Source organism: Symphalangus syndactylus, chromosome 17 (assembly GCF_028878055.3).
Source record: "Symphalangus syndactylus isolate Jambi chromosome 17, NHGRI_mSymSyn1-v2.1_pri, whole genome shotgun sequence".
Classification (NCBI taxonomy): Eukaryota; Metazoa; Chordata; class Mammalia; order Primates; family Hylobatidae; genus Symphalangus; species Symphalangus syndactylus.
In genome coordinates this window covers 35,839,565-35,859,021 of record NC_072439.2, presented here as the reverse complement: position 1 = coordinate 35,859,021, position 19,457 = coordinate 35,839,565, and the positions used below count along the sequence as shown (strand labels likewise).

Sequence of the window (19,457 nt, the reverse complement as noted above, 5' to 3'; positions counted from 1 at the left end):
TAAAGATATGACATAAAGAGTAAGAGCCACTGACCTGTGGCTGGGCAGGGGATGGGGCATCAGGGTGCTGGATGAGGATCTGGCTCTGCTCTGGGCGGGCTGTCACCATGGTGCTGGCAGTACCCACCACCATTCCACAACCACCATTGATTGAGGAGACTTGGTGAGTTAGGGTGGCTTTCAGTCTCTGTGGTCAAAGATAAGAAAAAATGCTTGTTAAGGATAAGATTCTATCAAGGATGAGAAGAGTGGCCTTAGATTTTATTATTGACCTTATAGATAGCTAAAATTTCCACTCTAGTTCTCCCTTAACAGAGGAATTAAGAGAAAATGACAGGCAGAGAAAATGTGCACCTGGATCCCTAAAATGCCTACTCTGTTCCCTGGCTATCATCCTGGGCACAGTTGGGGGCTGGGGGTTGTTAAAGCAATAGTGTCCAGATGAAAGCTCTCTCCTGAAGCCTGGCCAAATGCTGGTTACGCAGCTATTCACCTCTTGGCCAGCTCCCCTGCCCACTCGCCCACCCTCCATCTGTCACCCTAAAACGGCAAGTGTTCCATTCCAAACAATCTGTGCTGCCTCTTTTCACTGCCATGGTCTATGTACCAGGCTCTAAAGGTGAGGAGAGGAGATGGGAGCTATGAATCAGAGTCTTTTCTTTTCCAGACCCCACAGCAGGGAGTCCTTAGCTTTGCAAGCCCCAGAAGGTTCCTTTGCTTGGCTCGCTTAAAAGACCTACACTGATATCACCCACTTCTTTCAGAAAGGCCAACATTGCCCCAGGCTGGGATGTACTCACCATCTTGGCTTCTGATGGAATAGGGTGGCCAGAGGGAGAAATGGAGCCACTGCTGTTAACTGGTGGGCCAGGGATACCAGGAATGTTGGGCACCATGGACACAGGTCTGGCCAGCTGGATCGAGAGAAGGAAAAAAAAAACAGAAGGGAATATAATACCATCGGTGGGGCAACAGTTTCCCTAAAATGAAGTGCTTTTGAGATTGGCACATCAGGGCCTGTTGTGTGCAACGTGCCCATAGGGCATGCAGGGACAGCCTGGGAAATACCTTTCTCCATGGAGTACCACAGAGTAGGGAATTTAATCCTTCAGTGTTGGGGCAATTTCTGCAGGAAGGGTTGGGGCTGTTATCTTGAGGAAAACGTTGGGCAATTTGGGAGGTGCTATGTGCCAAGTGAAAGCAACTAATCAGTGGGCTGGCAAGATCAATTCCTAGACCAGGAGCCAATTGTCCAGATGAGTCTTTATCTAGTGTTCCATAGTGCTGGATTGGCAGAGGTTAGTGAAGAGTTTAGGCAGGCTGCCACGCTCAACTAATATAGATCAGAGCCCACACTTCCCTGGGGCTCATGTGTGTTTTATGACCATTCAGGTGGAAGGGAAGGATTACCATGTTGGTAGGGTTGGCTGCCCCAACTACAGAGCTCACCGATATAACAGACGGCATCTGTACTGGAGGCCCTGGCAACACAGGCATGGTCTGTCCATTAGCAAGATGCATGACAAGAGGGAGGGAGCCAGTGGGAGACCTAGAGGAGACATGAAGTGAAATGCGCATAACACAGACCTTTTGTCCATGGATCTTCCTCCTATAATTACAGAAGATTTTCCAGTCTTCTCTAGTTAGGGAAGGTATAGGGCAGCATGGTAAAAATCTTGACACCCTCATGAAGGTGAGAAGGCAGGGAATCCTATTCAACTTACCTTATAGATGGAAAAAAATTGCAAAATCTTTATACCTTGCAAATTAAGCAAACTCAAATAGTAGGAAGCTAATCCTATTAAAAGGTTTAGAACAATTAAACATCCCTACCACTGGCTTGCCTTGGGAAAGGGGGAGTTGGATCAAAGTCGTCATTTTGCAAAGCTGAGTTAGGTCACATGATGGCCAAATCTGAATGTTTCTCTTGTTCCTTTCTATGGCTTGCTCTACCCTGCCTCAAAAAGAAGCTGTCCCTTTTTATTTTTCCTAGTGGGTCCAGAGAACAATAAGCTCTAAGAATCTGAATCCTGACAACAGCCTCTTAACGCATGGGTACCGTGCCAGGAGTGAAGACAAACAGACAAATAAAATTAGAGATGGCAAAGACCAAGAACCCTAACTGGGACTGAGGAGACTTAATGGGTTTCAGTGTTTCATTCAGTAGCACCCCAGTAGACTTCTATAGGGTGTGGTTTCCACACTGTAATGAACTTCTAATGTTTTAAGAGCTCCCCTTTTTAGATTAAAGAAGTATTAAACCCTTAAATTAAGAAAGTACTACCCCCGGCCGGGTGCGGTGGCTCACGCCTGTAATCCCAGCACTTTGGGAGGCTGAGGCGGGTGGATCACGAGGTCAGGAGATAGAGATCATCCTGGCTAACACGGCGAAACCCCGTCTCTACTAAAAATACAAAAAAGTAGCCGGGCGTGGTTGCAGGCACCTGTGGTCCCAGCTACTCAAGAGGCTGAGGCAGGAGAATGGCCTGAACCCGGGAAGCAGAGCTTGCAGTGAGCCGAGATCACACCACTGCACTCCAGCCTGGGTGACAGAGCGAGACTCCATCTCAAAGAAAAAAAAAAAAGTATTACCCCCAAATAAATATTTGCTTGTCTATTAAAAAGGTAAAGAAGATTCTGTTTATGGGGGAAAAATTTATTTTGAGAGATAATCTCAGTGACTTATTTTCCTTGGGTATTGAGAAACAGTCCCAGTTTTATCAAATAGTTTCATGTAATGGAAAGAAATGCAGCCTTCACTACTTCTCCCTGCTCTCTGTACTTACCCCACTTGCCTGCTGGATGGTGGAGCCTGTGTGATGACAGAGGTTGGAGAGGGAAGGGTTGGATGAAGTGGATCATAGCCCAAGTGGAGAGGCAGGGAGCCAGGACGTACAATGGTGGGTGTGGGGGTAGAGATCAGAACAGGCTTTGGGGTAACCTCCTGGAGAGAAGAAACCAACAGATCACAAAATGTTTTAAGGTGTGCTTATAGGGAAATATACAGATGGTAAAATCTAGTACAAATTTATTGGAAAGAACATTAGAGCAACTCATTAAATCATGACCTGATTCCATCAGGATCAGGGACCCATAACTCACTCATCCATTCAGGAGGAATGGTGTATTAAGATCTCTTGGTCATCTCCCCTTTCAGAGACAATGGCTACATAAATAAGATGACAGTTGGAATATCACTTGAAATCTCTGAAGCAGCACTGTAGTACCATATAAATTCTAGAGACTGTTATAATTTTTCACAATCTAGATACTCTCATTCTAAACTTGATGCCAAGTGTCCTCTGAACTTCAATGGGAAAAGGCAGGTATACTGGTAATGAGGCAACCCAACATCTCCAATACACCTCTTAAAAAAGGGCTATGGAAGTTTGGATAATGATCATACTGTAATAAAACAAACTGCTCTCATTGTTAACTTCTTAAGATCTTAGACTGCCTGTGGTCAAATGGCCTTGAGAGCATCCCCAGGCAGTCTCTAGGACTTTGTTGCTGATGAAAAGGGAGGAGAGAGGTGGAGGAGGTTGCAGTGAGCTGAGATCACGCCACTGCACTCCAGCCTGACGACAGAGCGAGACTGTCTCAAAAAAAAAAAAAAAGGGAGGAGATGGGATGGTTGTAATGTTTATGAGAAGACAGATTTGAGAAGTTATCAAGCCAAATTTGGAGGGAAGTAACAGGAGATATAGATGCTCTATCCATAGTGGATGTTAAAATTAACAACCACTGGCAGAGCAGTAGATTGAAAGGAGGAAGCATGAGGGGGCTTCTGAGGTTCTAATAAAATGTTTTTGATCTAGGTGCTGGTTATACAGGCTATTGACTTCGTGAAAATTCAGTAAGTTATATAATTATAATTTATATACTTTTCCGTACATGTACTATATTTCAATAAATGTCTTAAAAATAGTACTTCATGAAAGTACTTCCTTTAAAAAGAATAATCATCAGACTCCTAGTAGATACTTCCTTTAAATCACTTCTCTCTAGGATGACATTTTTTCGAAACTGTTAGATGTTCAATTTATGAATTATGTGAATTTTTCTTTCTCACTTATTAATTGAGGTATAACATACAGTGATGTGCATTAAAGTCATAACAACAAAATGACTTTTAGGCTGGGTGCGGTGCTCACGTCTGTAATCCCAGCACTTTGGGAGGCTGAAGCAAGAGAATTGCTTGAGCCTGGGAGGCAGACGTTGCAGTGAGCTGAGATTGCACCACTGCACTCCAGCCTGGGCATCAGAGCGAGACTTTGTCTCAAAAGAAAAAAAAAAACAAGATGACTTGTTACAGATGTAAAATCAGGATACAGGCCATTTCCAGCACCCCAGAAAGTTCTATGTCCCTTTCCAATCCACACCATTCCTTCACAGGAGGTAAACGCTATCCTGAGTTCTATCATCGTCAAACAGTTTTGCCTCTTCTTGAATTTCATAAGCATGTACTTTTGTGTATGACTTTTTGTTGTTGTTGGATATGTTTGTGGGATTCACTCACACTGCTGTATAATTATCAGTTCGCTTTTTTTTTTTTGAGATGGCGTTTTGCTCTGTTGCTCAGGCTGGAGTGCAATGGTGCAATCTTGGCCCACTGAAACCTTGGCCTCCTGTGTTCAAGCGATTCTCCTATCTCAGCCTCCCGAGTAGCTGGGATTATAGGCACACACCACCACACCCAGCTAATTTTTGTATTTTTGGTAGAGATGGGGTTTCATTATGTTGGCCAGGCTGGTCTCGAACTCCCGGCCTCAAGTGATTCCACCGCCTTGGCCTCCCAAAGTGCTGGGATTACAGGAATGAGCCACCACACCTGACTGATTTTTGGCTATTAAGAATACAATTGCTGGCCAGGCGTGGTGGCTCAATCCTGTAACCCCAGTACTTTGGGAGGCCAAGGCGGGCAGATCATCTGAGGTCAGGAGTTTGAGACCAGCCTGACAAATGTGGTGAAACCCCATCTCTACTAAAAGTACAAAAATTAGCTGGGCATGGTGGCACGCACCTGTAGTCCCAGCTACTTGGGAGGCTGAGGCAGGAGAATCGCTCAGACCTGGGAGGCAGAGGTTGCAGTGAGCCAAGATCACACCATTACACTCCAGCCTGGGTGACAGAGTGAGACTGTCTCAACAACAACAACAAAAAAAGAATACAATTGCTATGAACATTCTAATATACTTCTTTTGGTAGACATATGCACTAATTTCTCTTCCATATAGACTTATAAGTGGAATTGCTGGGAAGGAGAATAGGTATAATTTATATAAATCTTCTAAATAACATTCCTTTAAATACAATCAGTCCTCCTATAACACATACTTTCTTTTTTTCTTGAGACAGTCTCACTCTGTTGCCCAGGCTGGGGTGCAGTGGAGCAATCACAGCTCACTGCAGCCTCGACCTCCAGGGCTTAAGTGATCCTCCACCTCATCCTCTCAAGTAGAGATGGGGTTTCTCCATGTTGTCCAGGCTAGTCTTGAATTTCTGGGTTCAAGTGATTCTCCCATCTTGGCCTCCTGAGTAGTTAGGACACACTATTTATATAATTAATGAATCAAAACTTTATCAATTAACATTTGAGATGACCCTTGGTAGAGAATTTACCTTCTCCTTCAGTGGTGGGGAACAGGGACTAGAGGCAGGGCTATCAGGTGGGGATGAGTCTACCTCCACTGGCTCTTCTTCTTTGATTTTGATGTCTGGTGTGGAAGGTAGAGACATGTCAAGGGGCCCAGCAGCAGCCTGTTGTGAAAGAAAAATGAACAGAGTTTAACCCTATGATTCCTTTCAGGTTGAATCTATATTTTCCCATTTCCAAGATAAGGGAATGTGCTTCTAAGAAGTTCAGCTCTTGTTCAAAGCACTGAACTGCTTGTCAAATAAATGTGGGCCCCTTATGTTTGTTTTGTTTTGTTTTTTGAGGCGTAGTTTCAATCTTGTTGCCCAGGCTAGAGTGCAATGGTGCGATCTCGTCTCACTGCAACTTCCACCTCCGGAGTTCAAGCGATTCTCTCGCCTCAGCCTCCCGAGTAGCTGGGATTACAGGCATGTGCCACCATGCCCAGCTAATTTTTTATTTTTAATACAGATGGGGTTTCTCCACGTTGGTCAGGCTGATCCCGAACTCCCGACCTCAGGTGATCCGCCTGCCTCAGCCTCCCAAAGTGTTGGGATTACAGGCGTGAGCACTGTGTCGGGCCAAGAAATACGGATGCCTTATGTTTTATGTACAATTCTGGCCAAATTATTTTGTCTGTAATTCTCAGGGCTTCTGTTTCCCCAACTATAAGATGAAGATAATACCTGCTTCACCAATGGTAAACAAATATTTATAAAGACCTGAAAAAAAAGATGCCATTTAAATCCATGCAAATATTATGATAATATTTTTCAGGAAATCAAAATAATTCCTGAATCTGCTGGCCACTGGAGAGCTGTGAACACTTTTTCTGCCAACAAGGATGACTAGATTACCCAATTACCAAAAGCAAACAAAGACAAACTGGCTATTCAAGTACTGCAAACCAGATAGGAAAGGTATTTTCTGGGGAACTCACCATGCTTGATGGTGATCTCACCCCAAAATCTAGTGCTGGATGTATCAGGCAGACAAGGGGTTTGGGGTAACAAAGAAAAGAAAGGCTGATCATCTGATTGGTGAAATAAATGAGAACTTGGTCTTAGGAGCAAGACTGGAGAAAACCAGAAAGGAAAGAAAGCACTTTCCTGGTAGTGATGCAATCACCTTACAGAACTGTGGAGCTGTAAACGGCCTTGTAGGGAACAATAAACCATCTGAGATAATGGCCTTGACACTGCACCAGGACTGGAGGGTTGGCATTGCAGTTCAGTTTCATAACAAAGTGGATCCTTTGTTCTATCTATCCCGTATCCCAGGCTTCTTGGTGAAGCAACTGCTTGTTTCAAGATCCTCCCTTGCTACCTTAACCCTTCTTGATAGCTAGCTGAGTAAATTAAAGATAATGCGGTATCTACTACATTAGAGAAAGTAGTAAGTAGTAGTGGTTCATTTTCCCCAATCTGAGGAGGGTGAGCAACAGCAAAGGTAGCTTCATTTCTGCCTCATTTTTTCTACATTTCTAAGACGTCAGGTCCAATTTAGCTAATTCTGAGATCTCTTAAGTCAGAGATTAGTGGGAAGGAGAAGGCTGTAAGTAAATACAACCATAGATTTGAAATCCTCTAGGGCATCTCCTAGCAAAGCTGTGGTTCAGCAAAGTTCCACGCTCATTAAACACTTCTGGAGACCCTTCCACTGAGCCTGTACTTCTCATTAAGGGGAAGTAAGGACCACTCCTGTACAGGCAGGAGGAAACACCAAGGAATGCACAGTGAGGAAAGGGCTGATTAACTATGAACTAGTCTCCCGGAAGTGTCAACTGAGCTAAAATGGCAATGAAAAAGACTTGAAGCTTTTTATGGGAGGCTAATTTTCTTTAATTTGCCTATAATAAATTGGGTATAAAATCCCTCATAGGCCAAGTGTGATGGCTCATGCCTGTAATCTCAACACTTTGGGAGGCCAAGGTGGGAGGATCACCTGAAGCCAGAAATTCTAGACCAGCCTGTGCAACATAGCAAAACCCTTTCTTGGCCAGGTGTGGTAGCTCATGCCTGTAATCTCAGCACTTTGGGAGTTCGAGGTGGGAGGATTGCTAGAGCCCAGGAGTTTGAGACCAGCCTGGGCAACATAGTGAAACTCTGTCTCTATGAAAAAATATTAGTCAGGCATGGTGGTACGTGCCTGTAGTCCCAGCTACTTGGGAGGCTGAGGTGGGAGAACTGGTTAAGCTCAGGAGGTGGAGGCTGCAGTGAGCCAAGATTCTACCAATGCACTCTAGCCTGGGAGACGGAGCAAGACCCTGTCAATGAATGAATGAATGAATGAATGAAAGAAAAAAATGACAAGACTGTGGCTAGTTCTGCTATTTGAAAGTAGAACTACAAGACCAGGTGTGGTGGCTCACGCTTGTTATCTCAGCATTTTGGGAAGCTGAGGCTAGTGGATCTCTTGAGCCCTGGAGTTCAAGACCAGTGTGGGCAACATGGCAAAACCCTATCTCTAAAAATAAATACAAAAATTAGCTGGGTGTGGTGGTGAGTGCCTGTAGTCCTAGTTACTCCAGGGACTGAGGCGGGAGGATCACTTGAGCCTGGGAGTTTGAGGTTGCAAGCACCACTGCACTCTAGCCTGGGCAGTAGAGTGAGGCTGTGTCTCAAAAAAAAAAAAAAAAGAGGCTGGGCACAGGGGCTCATGCTTGTAATCCCAGCACTTTGGGAGGCTGAGGTGGGTGGATCATGAGGTCAAGAGTTTGAGACCAGCCAGGCCAACATGGTGAAACCCTGTCTCTACTAAAAATACAAAAATTAGCCAGGCATGGTGGCATGGACCTGTAGTCCCAGCTACTTGGGAGGCTGAGGCAGGATAATCACTTGAACTCAGGAGGCAGAGGTTGCAGTGAGCCATCATGATTGCACCACTGCACTCCACCTGGATGACAGAGCGAGACTCCGTCTCAAAAAAAAAAAAAAAGAAAGGAAAAAAAGTAGAACTACAAATATGTCCTACTGAGTTTTCCTGCTTTTATTAATTGATTTAAAGACACGGTCTGGGCCAGGCGCAGTGGCTCACGCCTGTAATCCCAGCACTTTGGGAGGCTGAGGTGGACAGATTGCTTGAGCTCAGGGGTTTGAGACCAGCCTGGGCAACATGGCAAAACCCCATCTCTACCAAAAATATTAAAAAATTAGCTAGGCGTAGTGGCATGCACCTGTAATCCCAGGTACTCGGGAGGCTGAGGCAGGAGAATCGCTTGAACCTGGGAGGTGGAGGTTGCAGTGAGCCGAGATTGCACTACTGCACTCTAGCCAGGGTGACAGAGGGAGACTCTGTCTCAAAAAAAAAAAAAAAATAAAATAAATAATAATCATAATAAAATAAAATAAATAAAGACAGGGTGTTGTTCCACTGCCCAGGCTGGAGTGCAGTGGTTCAATCATGGCTAACTGCAGCCTTGACCTCCTAGGGTCAGCCTCCTAAGTAGCCAGGATCATAGGTGTGTGCTACCACACTCAGCTGATTTTTAAATTTTTTGTAGAGATAGGTCTCACCATGCTGCCCAGGTTGGTCTCGAACTCCTGAGTTCCAGCGATCCTCCTGTTGTGGCCTCCCTAAGCACTGGGATTACAGGTGTGAACCACCATGCCTCACGCAGCCCTCTTTCTGTTAGTTTGAGGGAGAGACCATAAAAAGAAACTCATAGAAATCTATGGAACTTGGAAATAACTCCAGTGATAAAGACACTATCTTGCTTTCTTACCACTTAAACTGGATGGAAAAGTCATGTATAACTATCTTGATTTACCTGCTATGCCCTCTTAGAAGGAAAGCACTCCCATGGAAATTTTTTCTTAAATATAGGGAAAAATAGAAGTAGTTCCAGCTATTCTATATTCTGATAGGATCCCATGCCTCACTATACCATGCAATTGTGAGGTTAATGTGTTTATATATATGTTTTGGGATAGAGATGTTGGAATCTTTTATGATTCCAGAAAATCAGGAACACAGACTTGATTTTAAAAATAGTGACCAATAACCTAGAATTCTAATTCTAAAGTAAAATTTGATCTTTGCATTTTTCTTTTTCCCCCAAGCCCCTTATTCCACGGGAACTATCTTCCTTTGACTCTGCTTCTTCAAGTATTTCGTCTGGTCTTCCAAACTAAGGAATTCTCTAGGGATCTGAACTATATAAAGGCTAAAATCAGAGAATCATAGCGCCTCAGGATTAGAAGGGATTCCAGCATTTTAATCCCCTCTACAATATCTCTACCAAGTGGTCTACATATAATTGAACATATTTTGTGACAACTTCCACCCAGTGGTCCTACTTCTACCTTTGGGCCACATGGAATACATGTAATCCCTCTTTTAATGAATACTCTTGATTGCAATTTGTTCACACTAAATCTCTTTTCCAACCAAAATTTCCTCAATTTCTTTCTTTTTTTTGAGACAAAGTCTCACTCTGTCGCCCAGGCTGGAATGCAGTGGCACGATCTCAGCTCACTGCAACCTCTGCCTCCCGGGTTCAAGCGATTCTCCTGTCTCAGCCTCCTGAGTAGCTGGGATTATAGGTGTGCGCCGCCATGCCTGGCTAAGTTTTGTATTTTTAGTAGAGACGGGGTTTCACCATGTTGGTCAGGCTGGTCTTGTGATCTGCTTGCCTTGGCCTCCCAAAGTGCTGGGATTACGGGTGTGAGCCACTGCGCCTGGCCCGTTTTTGTTTTATTTTTTAAGAGATAGGGTCTCCAGGTCAGGCGTGGTGGCTCACGCCTGTAATCCCAGCCCTTTGGGAGGCCGAGGCGGGCAGATCACGAGGTCAGGAGATTGAGACCATCCTGGTTAACATGGTGAAACCCCGTCTCTACTAAAAATATAAAAAAATTAGCCAGGTGTGGTGGTGGGTGCCTGTAGTCCCAGCTACTCAGAAGGCTGAGGCAGGAAAATGGCATGAACCTGGGAGGCGGAGCTTGCAGTGAGCTGAGATCGTGCCACTGCACTCCAGCCTGGGTGACAGAGCGAGACTCTGTCTCAGGAAAAAAAAAAAAAAAAGAGCGAGATAGGGTCTCACTCTGTTACCCAGGCTGGAGCACAGTGGTGCAATCATAGCTCACTACAGCCTTGAACTCCTGGGTTCAAGCAATCTTCCTGCTTCAGCCTCCCGAGTAGCTAGGACTACAGGCATGCACCACCATGCCTGATTAATCTTTAAAACTGTTTTTGTAAACATGGAGGTCCTGTTATTGCCAAGGCTGGTCTTGAACTCCTGTAATCTTCCCACCTTGGCCTCCCAAAGTGCTGGGATTACAAGTATGAGCCAATGTGCTTGGCCACTTGATTTCTTTAAAAGTTCCTGAAGTGACATAGTTTATAGTTCTTTCACCGTCCTGGTTGATCTCCTTTGAAAGACAGTAGGAACATCCTTCTTTATCTTTAATGCTTTGAATAATAGTAGAAAGCTACTTAAAGGCAAAAACCACATATATTGAAACAAAGAAGAGTGGAAATTTGATAAATGTTTATTGACTTGCTGATTCAAAAAAAACAGTGCAGTTGAGAAGTCTGATCAGCTCAGAAAAGAGTGGGATTTGGCAACAAATATGTTATCCAACAAAATCTGAGTAATTTATCACCTTTTAACGTCTTCAACATATTTATAATATAAATATTTTTTAAAAAACAGATTATTAAACTAATACTCCCCTGGAAGAACAAGAGGACTAATTTTCGGTGACGACAGACTTGTGCTGATCCATCATCTGGAACTCCTAAAGACCTGAATGGCTGACTGGGATTAGTAACTACTATCTGGTTTTACTGGTTTTACTCTACTAAGCCCATGATTTTGTGTTTTAACCAATTAAGAAAATTGTCCCAAAGCACAATGAAAATAGCCTAGGTCTGAATATCACCAGTTTTTTGGCAACAGTCCTGCTTCTTGCCTTTTTCTCATCCTCATCTGCAGCTTTCTTGAATTCATGTTCAAAGGAGCTAGCTAGTTCATTGAAGAGTCCCACCTCCTCACAGTTCTTCAGGAATCTAGTTGGAGTAGGAGTTTGATCTGTAGACATGAAAGAAAGGAAACTGTTTTAGTTTTGATCTGAAATTAAAACTTGATATTAAATAGTATATAGAAAATGCATTTGTACTTTTTGATTTGGAGAGAGAGTCTTTGTGTTAGGGCAAATTTGCTTTAATGGAGCTCTAGTAGGCGAGCTCTGGTGGTAGGCCACCAGAGGGTGTCTGTGTTGTGTTGCCTCAAAGCCAGCAGGGGGAAGACTGAACAGTATTTTGTTGTGTGACTATCCACGTACCCACTTTTCTCTCAGTGCTAGTTTTACCTCGTTTACCTCCAACCAAACCAAACCACCCACACAGGTGACACAGTTTTGTGAAACCTCTAGATTTGAAAACCAAGTATAGTTAAGCAATATTTTCTTTTGTAAACTTACTCCCCACTAGGTCTGAAGTGAGCAGAAAAAGCAGATGGATGTTAAAATCTGATGAGAAGAAACTGAGGATCAGATGGTTGAGTTTGCTGACTAAAGCTACCGAGTAAGAAATAGTGCCTTGTCTTTCTGTGGTCACTGAGGTAATAATGTTCTGTTACCTTCTGAAGGATTCCAGGCAAATCTAGGGGCTGAGGAGTAAGACAGGAAGATCATGAGCTGGAAAAGGAAACTGTAAACAATAGACCTATATTTCACAGAGACCTAGGCCCAGAGCAAGTTCCTGAAACCAGGGTATTCGGATTTAGATTTGCCAGCCAAAATATGCCCACAGGGGCTGCATGAATCTCTCCTCAACACAGTGCCTCTGCCCTTCTGAAGAGAAAGGCTCTTGGTAACCCATGGGAACTTTTTAAGCAACTTGAATTTTACATTTGAGCTTCTCCCTCCCAATCCTGCTTTTTTAGACCTGAATCTTGTTCACAGATCCTAACTCTATTACGATGGCTTTCCTTGGCATGCTACTTCAGGGATTCATCTCATACCACTAGAATGAACGACAGAAATACAGAACAATGTTTAAATGATATTTTAAGGAGTGAGACCTGGGGTTAAAATCACCCCTTCTTGGCCAGGCGCAGTGGCCCATGCCTGTAATTCCAGCACTTTGGGAGGCTGAGACGGGTGTATCACTTGAGGTCAGAAGTTTGAGACCAGCCTGGCCAACATGGTGAAACTGCATCTCTACAAAAAAATACAAAAATTAGGTGGGCATAGTGGCAGGCGCCTGTAGTCCCAGCTACTCAGGAGGCTGAGGCAGGAGAATCTCTTGAACCCAGGAGGTGGAGGTTGCAGTGAGCCAAGATCACTGCCACTGCACTCCAGCCTGGGTGACAGAGTGAGACTCTGTCTCAAAAAAACAAACAAAAAAACCCCAAAACACCCCTTCTAGCCTGATCAATTGAAAATAGTCCAGTGGGATTTTCCATGGAAACAGCACGATTTTTATAAAAAAAATTTAAACAAAACCTCTTCTGAAACAGAGTGTTTGGAAAAGTTACCACTACTTCTCAAAATAGTTTTAAAAGGTTCTCTGGCAGCTTTGGTTGGCTAACGATAAAGCCACTTTCCCTCCATCCCTGGGTGAGTAGAAGTAGTATCATCCTTTATGCTTAGAGAGTACTTTAGTAAGGGCATACCCAAAATCACAACTCAAGTGGAACAGGAGGGGGCAGCTAAGGGCATGGCTATGGCAGAGGAGGGACTTTCAGACCTTTGATATGAGGTTCAAACAAACTTCTCCTGCACCCTGCTGTTCAGGCTCATTTCTGGTTTTTTAAAGGCTCTCCTGTGTTAAACCTAATTCCTCACTTTGCAGGTGGCCTCTAACTTTCAAATGGCTCTGGTTTGTGAACAAACAGACTGAAAATATATCAGAGAACCCTGAACCTGCTCTAATGAATCCTAAAAAAACAGTAAGTTTTCGTTTTGTTTTGTTTTGACACAGTTTCCCTCTTGTTGCCCAGGCTGGAGTGCAATGGCGCAATCTCAGCTCACTGCAACCTCCGCCTCACCGTAACCTCTGCCTCCCAAGTTCAAGGGATTCTCCTGCCTCAGCCTCCCAAATAGCTGGGATTACAGGCACGTGCCACTATGCCCGGCTAATTTTGTATTTTTAGTAGAGACGGGGTTTCTCCATGTTGGTCAGGCTGGTCTCGAACTCCCAACCTCAGGTGTTCCGCTCTCCTCGGCCTCCCAAAGTGCTGGGATTACAGGCGTGAGCCACTGCACCTAGCCAAAAAAATCAGTAAGTTTTTACCGAATACTTTCTATATGTTTTGGTGCTACATGCATATACTTGTGCATATGTTTGGCGGAGGGGAGGGATAGGAATATAGGAGTACTGCCCAGATTTAAGACATGGCTCTTAGGCTGGGGCAGTGGCTAAGGCCTGTAATCCTGGCACTTTGGAAGGCCAAGGCAGGCGGATGCCCCCTTGAGCTCAGGAGTTCAAGATCAGCCTGGGCAACATAGTGAAACTCCATCTCTTCAAAAAATACAAAAATTGGCTGGGTGCAGTGGCTCACGCCTGTAATCCCCACACTATGGGAGGCCGAGGTGAGTGGATCACCTGAGGTCGGGAGTTCGAGACCAGCCTGACCAATATGGAGAAACTCTGTCTCTACTAAAAATACAAAATTAGCCAGGCATGGTGGCGCATGCCTGTAATCCCAGCTACTTGGGAGGCTGAGGCAGGAGAATTGCTTCAACCTGGGAGGCAGAGGTTGCAGTGAGCTGAGATTGCACCATTGCACTCTAGCCTGGGCAACAAGAATGAAACTCCATCTCAAAAAAACAAACAAAAAATAACCAACAAAAATTAACCGGTGTGGTGGTACATGCCTGTGATCCTAGTTTTTTCAGAGATTGGCTTAAGCCTGGGAGGCAGAGGTTGCAGTGAGCCAAGATTGTGCCACTGCAGTCCACCCTAGTGACAGAGCCAGAACCTGTCTCAAAAAAAAAAAAAAAAAAAAAAAGGAGAAAAAAGAAAACATGGCTTTTGGCTGTTAAAAATTAAGATGACGTTTCCTTTTCTTTCTTTCTTTTTTTTTTTTTGAGACAGAGTCTTGCTTTATCACCCAGGCTGGAGTGCAGTGGTGTGATCTTGGCTCACTGCAACCTCCACCTCCCAGGTTCACATGATTCTCCTGCCTCAGCCTCCCAAGTAGCTGGGATTACAGGTGCATGCCACCATGCCCGGCTAATTTTTTGTATTTTTAGTAGAGACAGGGTTTCACAATGTTGGCCAGGCTAGTCTCAAACTCCTGACCTCAAGTGATCCACCTGCTTCAGCCTCCCAAAGTACTGGGATTACAGGCATGAGCCACCGCACTCGGTCTCTTTTTCTTTTTTTTTCTTTTTTTGAGACAAGATCTCACTTTGCCACCCAGGCTGGAGAGCAGTGGCACGATCTCGGCTCACTGCAGCCTCTGCCTCCCAGGCTCAAGTGATCTTCCCACCTCAGCCTCCCGAGTAGCTGGGACTACAGGTGTGCGCCATCATGCCTAACTAATTTTTGTATTTATTTTGTAGAGCTGGGGTTTCTTTATGTTGCCCAGGCTGGTTTTTTTTTTTTTTTCTTGAGATGGAGTCTCTCTCTGTCGCCCAGGCTGGAGTGCAGTGGCGTGATCTCGGCTCACTGCGAGCTCCGCCTCCCGGGTTCATGCCATTCTCCTGCCTCAGCCTCCCGAGTAGCTGGGACTACAGGCGCCTGCCACCATGCCCGGCTAATTTTTTGTATTTTTAGTAGAGATGGGGTTTCACCGTGTTAGCCAGGATGGTCTCGATCTCCTAACCTTGTGATCCACCCGCCTCAGCCTCCCAAAGTGCTGGGATTATAGGCGTGAGCCACCGTGCCCAAATTTTTTTTTTTTTTTTTTTTGAGACAGAGTCTCACTCTGTTACCTAGTTTGGATGCAGTGGTACAATTTTGGCTCACTGCAACCTCTGCCTCCCGGGTTCAAGTGATTCTCCTGTCTCAGCCTCCCAAGTAGCTGGGATTTCAGGTGCACACCACGACGCTCGGCTAATTTTTGTATTTTTAGTAGAGAAGGGGATTCATCATGTTGACCAGGCTCATCTTGAACTCCTGACCTCAAGTGATCTGCTCATCTCAGCCTCCCAAAGTGCTGGGATTATAGGTGTGAGCCACCATACTTGGCCATTTTCTTTTAAGAGACAGTCTTGCTCTGTCACCCAGGCTGGAGTGCAATGGCATGATCATAGTTCACAGAAACCTTGAACTCCTGGGCTCAAGCAATCTTTCTGTCTCAGCCTCCCAAGTAGCTAGGACTACAGGTGTGCACCACTATGCTCGGCTAATTTTATGTATGTATGTATGTATGTATGTATGTATGTATGTATGATGTATTTATTTTTAGATACAGGGTCTCACTCTGTCACCCAGGCTGGAGTGCAGTGGTGTGATTATAGCTATGTATGTATGTATGTATTTTTAAATACAGGGTCTCACTCTGTCATCACCCAGGCTGGAGGCAGTGGCATAATCACAGCTCACTGCAGCCTTGAACTCCTGAATGCAAGTGATCCCCTACCTCAGCCTCCTGAGTAGCTGAGAGTACAGGCGAGTGCCACCATGCCTAGCTATTTTTTTTGGTAGAGAGCGGGGCCTCATTGTGTTGCCCAGGCTGGTCTCGGACTCCTGGCCTCAAGCAATCATTCTGCCTCTGCTTCCCCAAATGCTGGGATTGTAGACGTGAGCCACTGTGTCCGGCCTGAGGCTAATTTTTAAAATTTTTGGTTAAGATGGGTCTCATGTTGCCCAGGGCTGGCCTTGAACTCCTGGCCTCAAGGAATCCTCCTACCTGTGCCTTCCAAAGCACTGGGATTACAGGTGTGAGCCACTGTGTCGCTAGGCCCCAGAGAATGTTTTCTTTTTTCTTCTTTCTTTATTCTTTTTTAGAGACAAGGTCTCGATTTGTCACCCAGTGAATGCAGTGGCATGATCATAGCTCACTGTAACCTCGATCTCCTGGGTTCAAGTGATTCTCCTGCCTCAGACTCCCAAGTAGCTGGGACTACATGCATGCGCCACCACACCTGGCTAATTTTTAAATTTTTTGTAGAGATGGGGTCTTGCTATGTTGCCCAGGCTGGCCTCTAACTCCTGGGCTCAAGTGATCCTCCCACCTCGGCCTCTCAAAGTGCTGGGATTATAGGTGTCAGCCAGAGTGCTCAGCTAAGAATGCTTTCTAGTTGAGAAAATAAAACTAATATATGTAGAAAGCATCATAGTGTACAAAAATAAGTACTTCGCTGGGCATGGTGGCTCACGCCTCCCAGCACTTTGGAAGGCTGAGGCGAGAGGGTTGCTTGAGGTGAGGAGTTCAAGACTAACTTGGGGAACAAAGCTAGAACCCATCTTTACAAAAAATAAAATAATTAGATGGGTGAGGTGGTGCACATCTGTAGTTCCAGCTACTGGGGAGGGTGAGATGGGAGGATGGCTTGAGTCCAAGAGTTTGAGGCTGCAGTGAGCTGTGATTGTGCTACTGCACTCCAGCCTGAGCAACAGAGCAAGTCTCTGTCTCCAAAAAATACCCCCAAAACGGCCAGGCACAGTGGCTCACGCCTGTAATCCCAGCACTTTGGGAGGCCAAGGCGGGCAGATCTCCAGGTCAGGAGATCGAGACCATCCTGGCTAACACAGTGAAACCCCGTCTCTACTAAAAATACAAAAAAATCAGGCGGGTGCGGTGGCAGGCGCCTGTAGTCCCAGCTACTCGGGAGGCTGGGGCAGGAGAATGGCGTGAACCCGGGAAGTGGAGCTTGCAATGAGCAGAGATCACGCCACTGCACTCCAGCCTGGGCAACAGAACGAGACTCCATCTCAAAAAAAAAAAAAGAAAAAAATACCCCTCAAAACTAGAAAACAAATTAAAACTTGGGTGAATGCCATGGTGCTAGGTTATAAAGAGCCTGAAAATCCAGGTACAAATAGCCCTTTCTTTCTTTCTTTCTTTCTTTTTTTTTTTTTGAGACAGAGTTTTGCTCTTGTTGCCCAGGCTGGAGTGCAATGGCACAATCTCAGCTCACCACAACCTCCGCCTCCTGAGTTCAAGTGATTCTCCTGCTTCAGCCTCCCAAGTACCTGGGATTACAGGCATGCACCACCATGCCGGCCTAATTTTGTATTTTTTTTGTTTGTTTTTTTTGAGATGGAGTCTTGCTCTGTTGCCCAAGTTGGAGTGCAGTGGTGTGATCTCAGCTTACTGCAACCTCTGCCTCCCAGGTTCAAGTGATTCTCCAGCCTCAGCCTCAGCCTGCTGAGTAGCTGGGACTACAGGCGCTCGCCACCACGCCTGGCTAATTTTTGTATTTTTAGTAGAGACAGGGTTTCACTATGTTGGCCAGGCTTGTCTCAAACTCCTGATCTTGTGATATGCCTGCCTCAGCCTCCCAAAGTGCTGGAATTATGGGCGTGAGCCACCATGCCCGGCTAATTTTGTATTTTTAGTAGAGATGGGGTTTCACCACGTTAGTGAGACTGGTCTCGAACTCCTGACCTCAGGTGATCCATTTGCCTTAGCCTTCTAAAGTGCTGAAATTACAGGTGTGAGCCACCGCGTCCAGCCTTAAATAGCTTTAAAGAGAAAAGGGCCCAGGGTGGTGGCTCACACCTGTAATCCCAGCACTTTGGGAGGCTGAGGCAGGTGGATCATTCGAGGTCAGGAGTTCAAGACCAGCCTGGCCAACATGGTGAAATCCTGTCTGTATTAAAAATATAAAAATTAGCCGAGTGGTAGTGGCGCGCGCCTATAATCCCAGCTACTCAGGAGACTGAGGCAGGAGAATCGCTTGAGCCTGGGAGGGGGAGGTTATGGTGAGCCGAGATTACACCACTGCACTCCAGTCTGGGCAACAGAGTGAGACCCTGTCTCAAAAAATAATAATAATAAATAATAAATATAAATAAATAAAGAGAAAATAGGAAAATAATGATAGATTTTGACTAGAAGAGTAGAATTTAAGGAAGACTGCCTTTTTAACAGTATGTATGCAACATAGATTAGAATGAGAGACTAATTAAGGAGGCCAGCTAGGAGACTTTGGAGGAATCCAAGTATAAAGAAGGTGATGGTAGGGAGAATAGGAAGGAACAGAATAGAAAGAATTTGAAGAATAAAACAACTCAAGATTTTGAGAATACTGATATTAATGAATAACAAAGGAGAAGGAGCTGGTTTAGGAGACAAGGAGGTTAAGTTCAGTTATTGACATAAAGACTTGAAAGGCAGCCAAGTAAAAATGTTCACATAAGGGGTTGGGATACATATGACACACCAGGTCTTAACTGGAGATGTGAGAATTACCAGCATAGATATATGATAGCTGAAGTCATGTGCAACAAGATGAGCATTCCAGAACTGAAAGCAAATAGTAACAGGAGAACACATTTTCTCCTTGAGACCATCCTGGAGCAAGTTCTCTTACTATCCCTGGAGATTTGGTATAGACCCTTCCACCCATTTGGAATAACCTCTCTAACTTTATAACCTTGCCCCAAATTTACCTCTTAGATAAATTTCCTCTGATTAATTCTACTGAATATTAACTCATTTAGTATTCATATTGTTTGTAGTATTCACTTATACTTGTCTGCAAATACTACAATTTTTTTATGAATATATGCCCTGAATTAATTATGTCTGACCTATATGTATACCCTATCCACTATTCCCTAAGATCTCCCCCAGGTTTTCCTTTTGTTTTTAGAGACAGGGTCTTGCTTTGTAGTCTAGGCTAGAGTGCAATAGAACGGTCATAGCATACTATAACCTCAAACTCCCGGGCTCAAGCTATCTTCCCACCTCAGCCTCCCA

At 44.8% G+C, this 19,457-nt stretch overlaps 1 protein-coding gene and 1 long non-coding RNA gene across 9 annotated transcripts in view; one reads left to right on the top strand and one right to left on the bottom strand.

Annotated features, from left to right (window-relative positions):
* LOC129466127 (cyclic AMP-dependent transcription factor ATF-7) overlaps positions 1 to 19,457 on the bottom strand; it is a 125,093-nt gene that overhangs the window by 25,827 nt on the left and 79,809 nt on the right. For 7 of the 8 annotated variants that reach the window (XM_055249175.2, XM_063621482.1, XM_063621478.1 and 4 more), the window contains 6 exons: positions 11,548 to 11,666; positions 5,623 to 5,760; positions 2,787 to 2,944; positions 1,450 to 1,549; positions 801 to 914; positions 35 to 187 (listed from right to left, as the gene is read on the bottom strand). In XM_055249175.2, the coding sequence (XP_055105150.1) occupies positions 35 to 187; positions 801 to 914; positions 1,450 to 1,549; positions 2,787 to 2,944; positions 5,623 to 5,760; positions 11,548 to 11,666 (782 nt within the window). Of the gene's footprint in view, positions 1 to 34; positions 188 to 800; positions 915 to 1,449; positions 1,550 to 2,786; positions 2,945 to 5,622; positions 5,761 to 10,661; positions 11,667 to 19,457 lie in introns of those variants that run through there. The other variant, XM_063621483.1, reaches the window with a different exon arrangement.
* The window catches only part of LOC129466132 (uncharacterized), a 64,413-nt gene continuing 45,006 nt past the window's right edge, over positions 51 to 19,457 (top strand). The window contains exons 1-2 of the long non-coding RNA XR_008652080.2: positions 51 to 163; positions 3,819 to 3,856. This is a non-coding gene — a long non-coding RNA (uncharacterized lncRNA). The remainder of the gene's footprint in view (positions 164 to 3,818; positions 3,857 to 19,457) is intronic.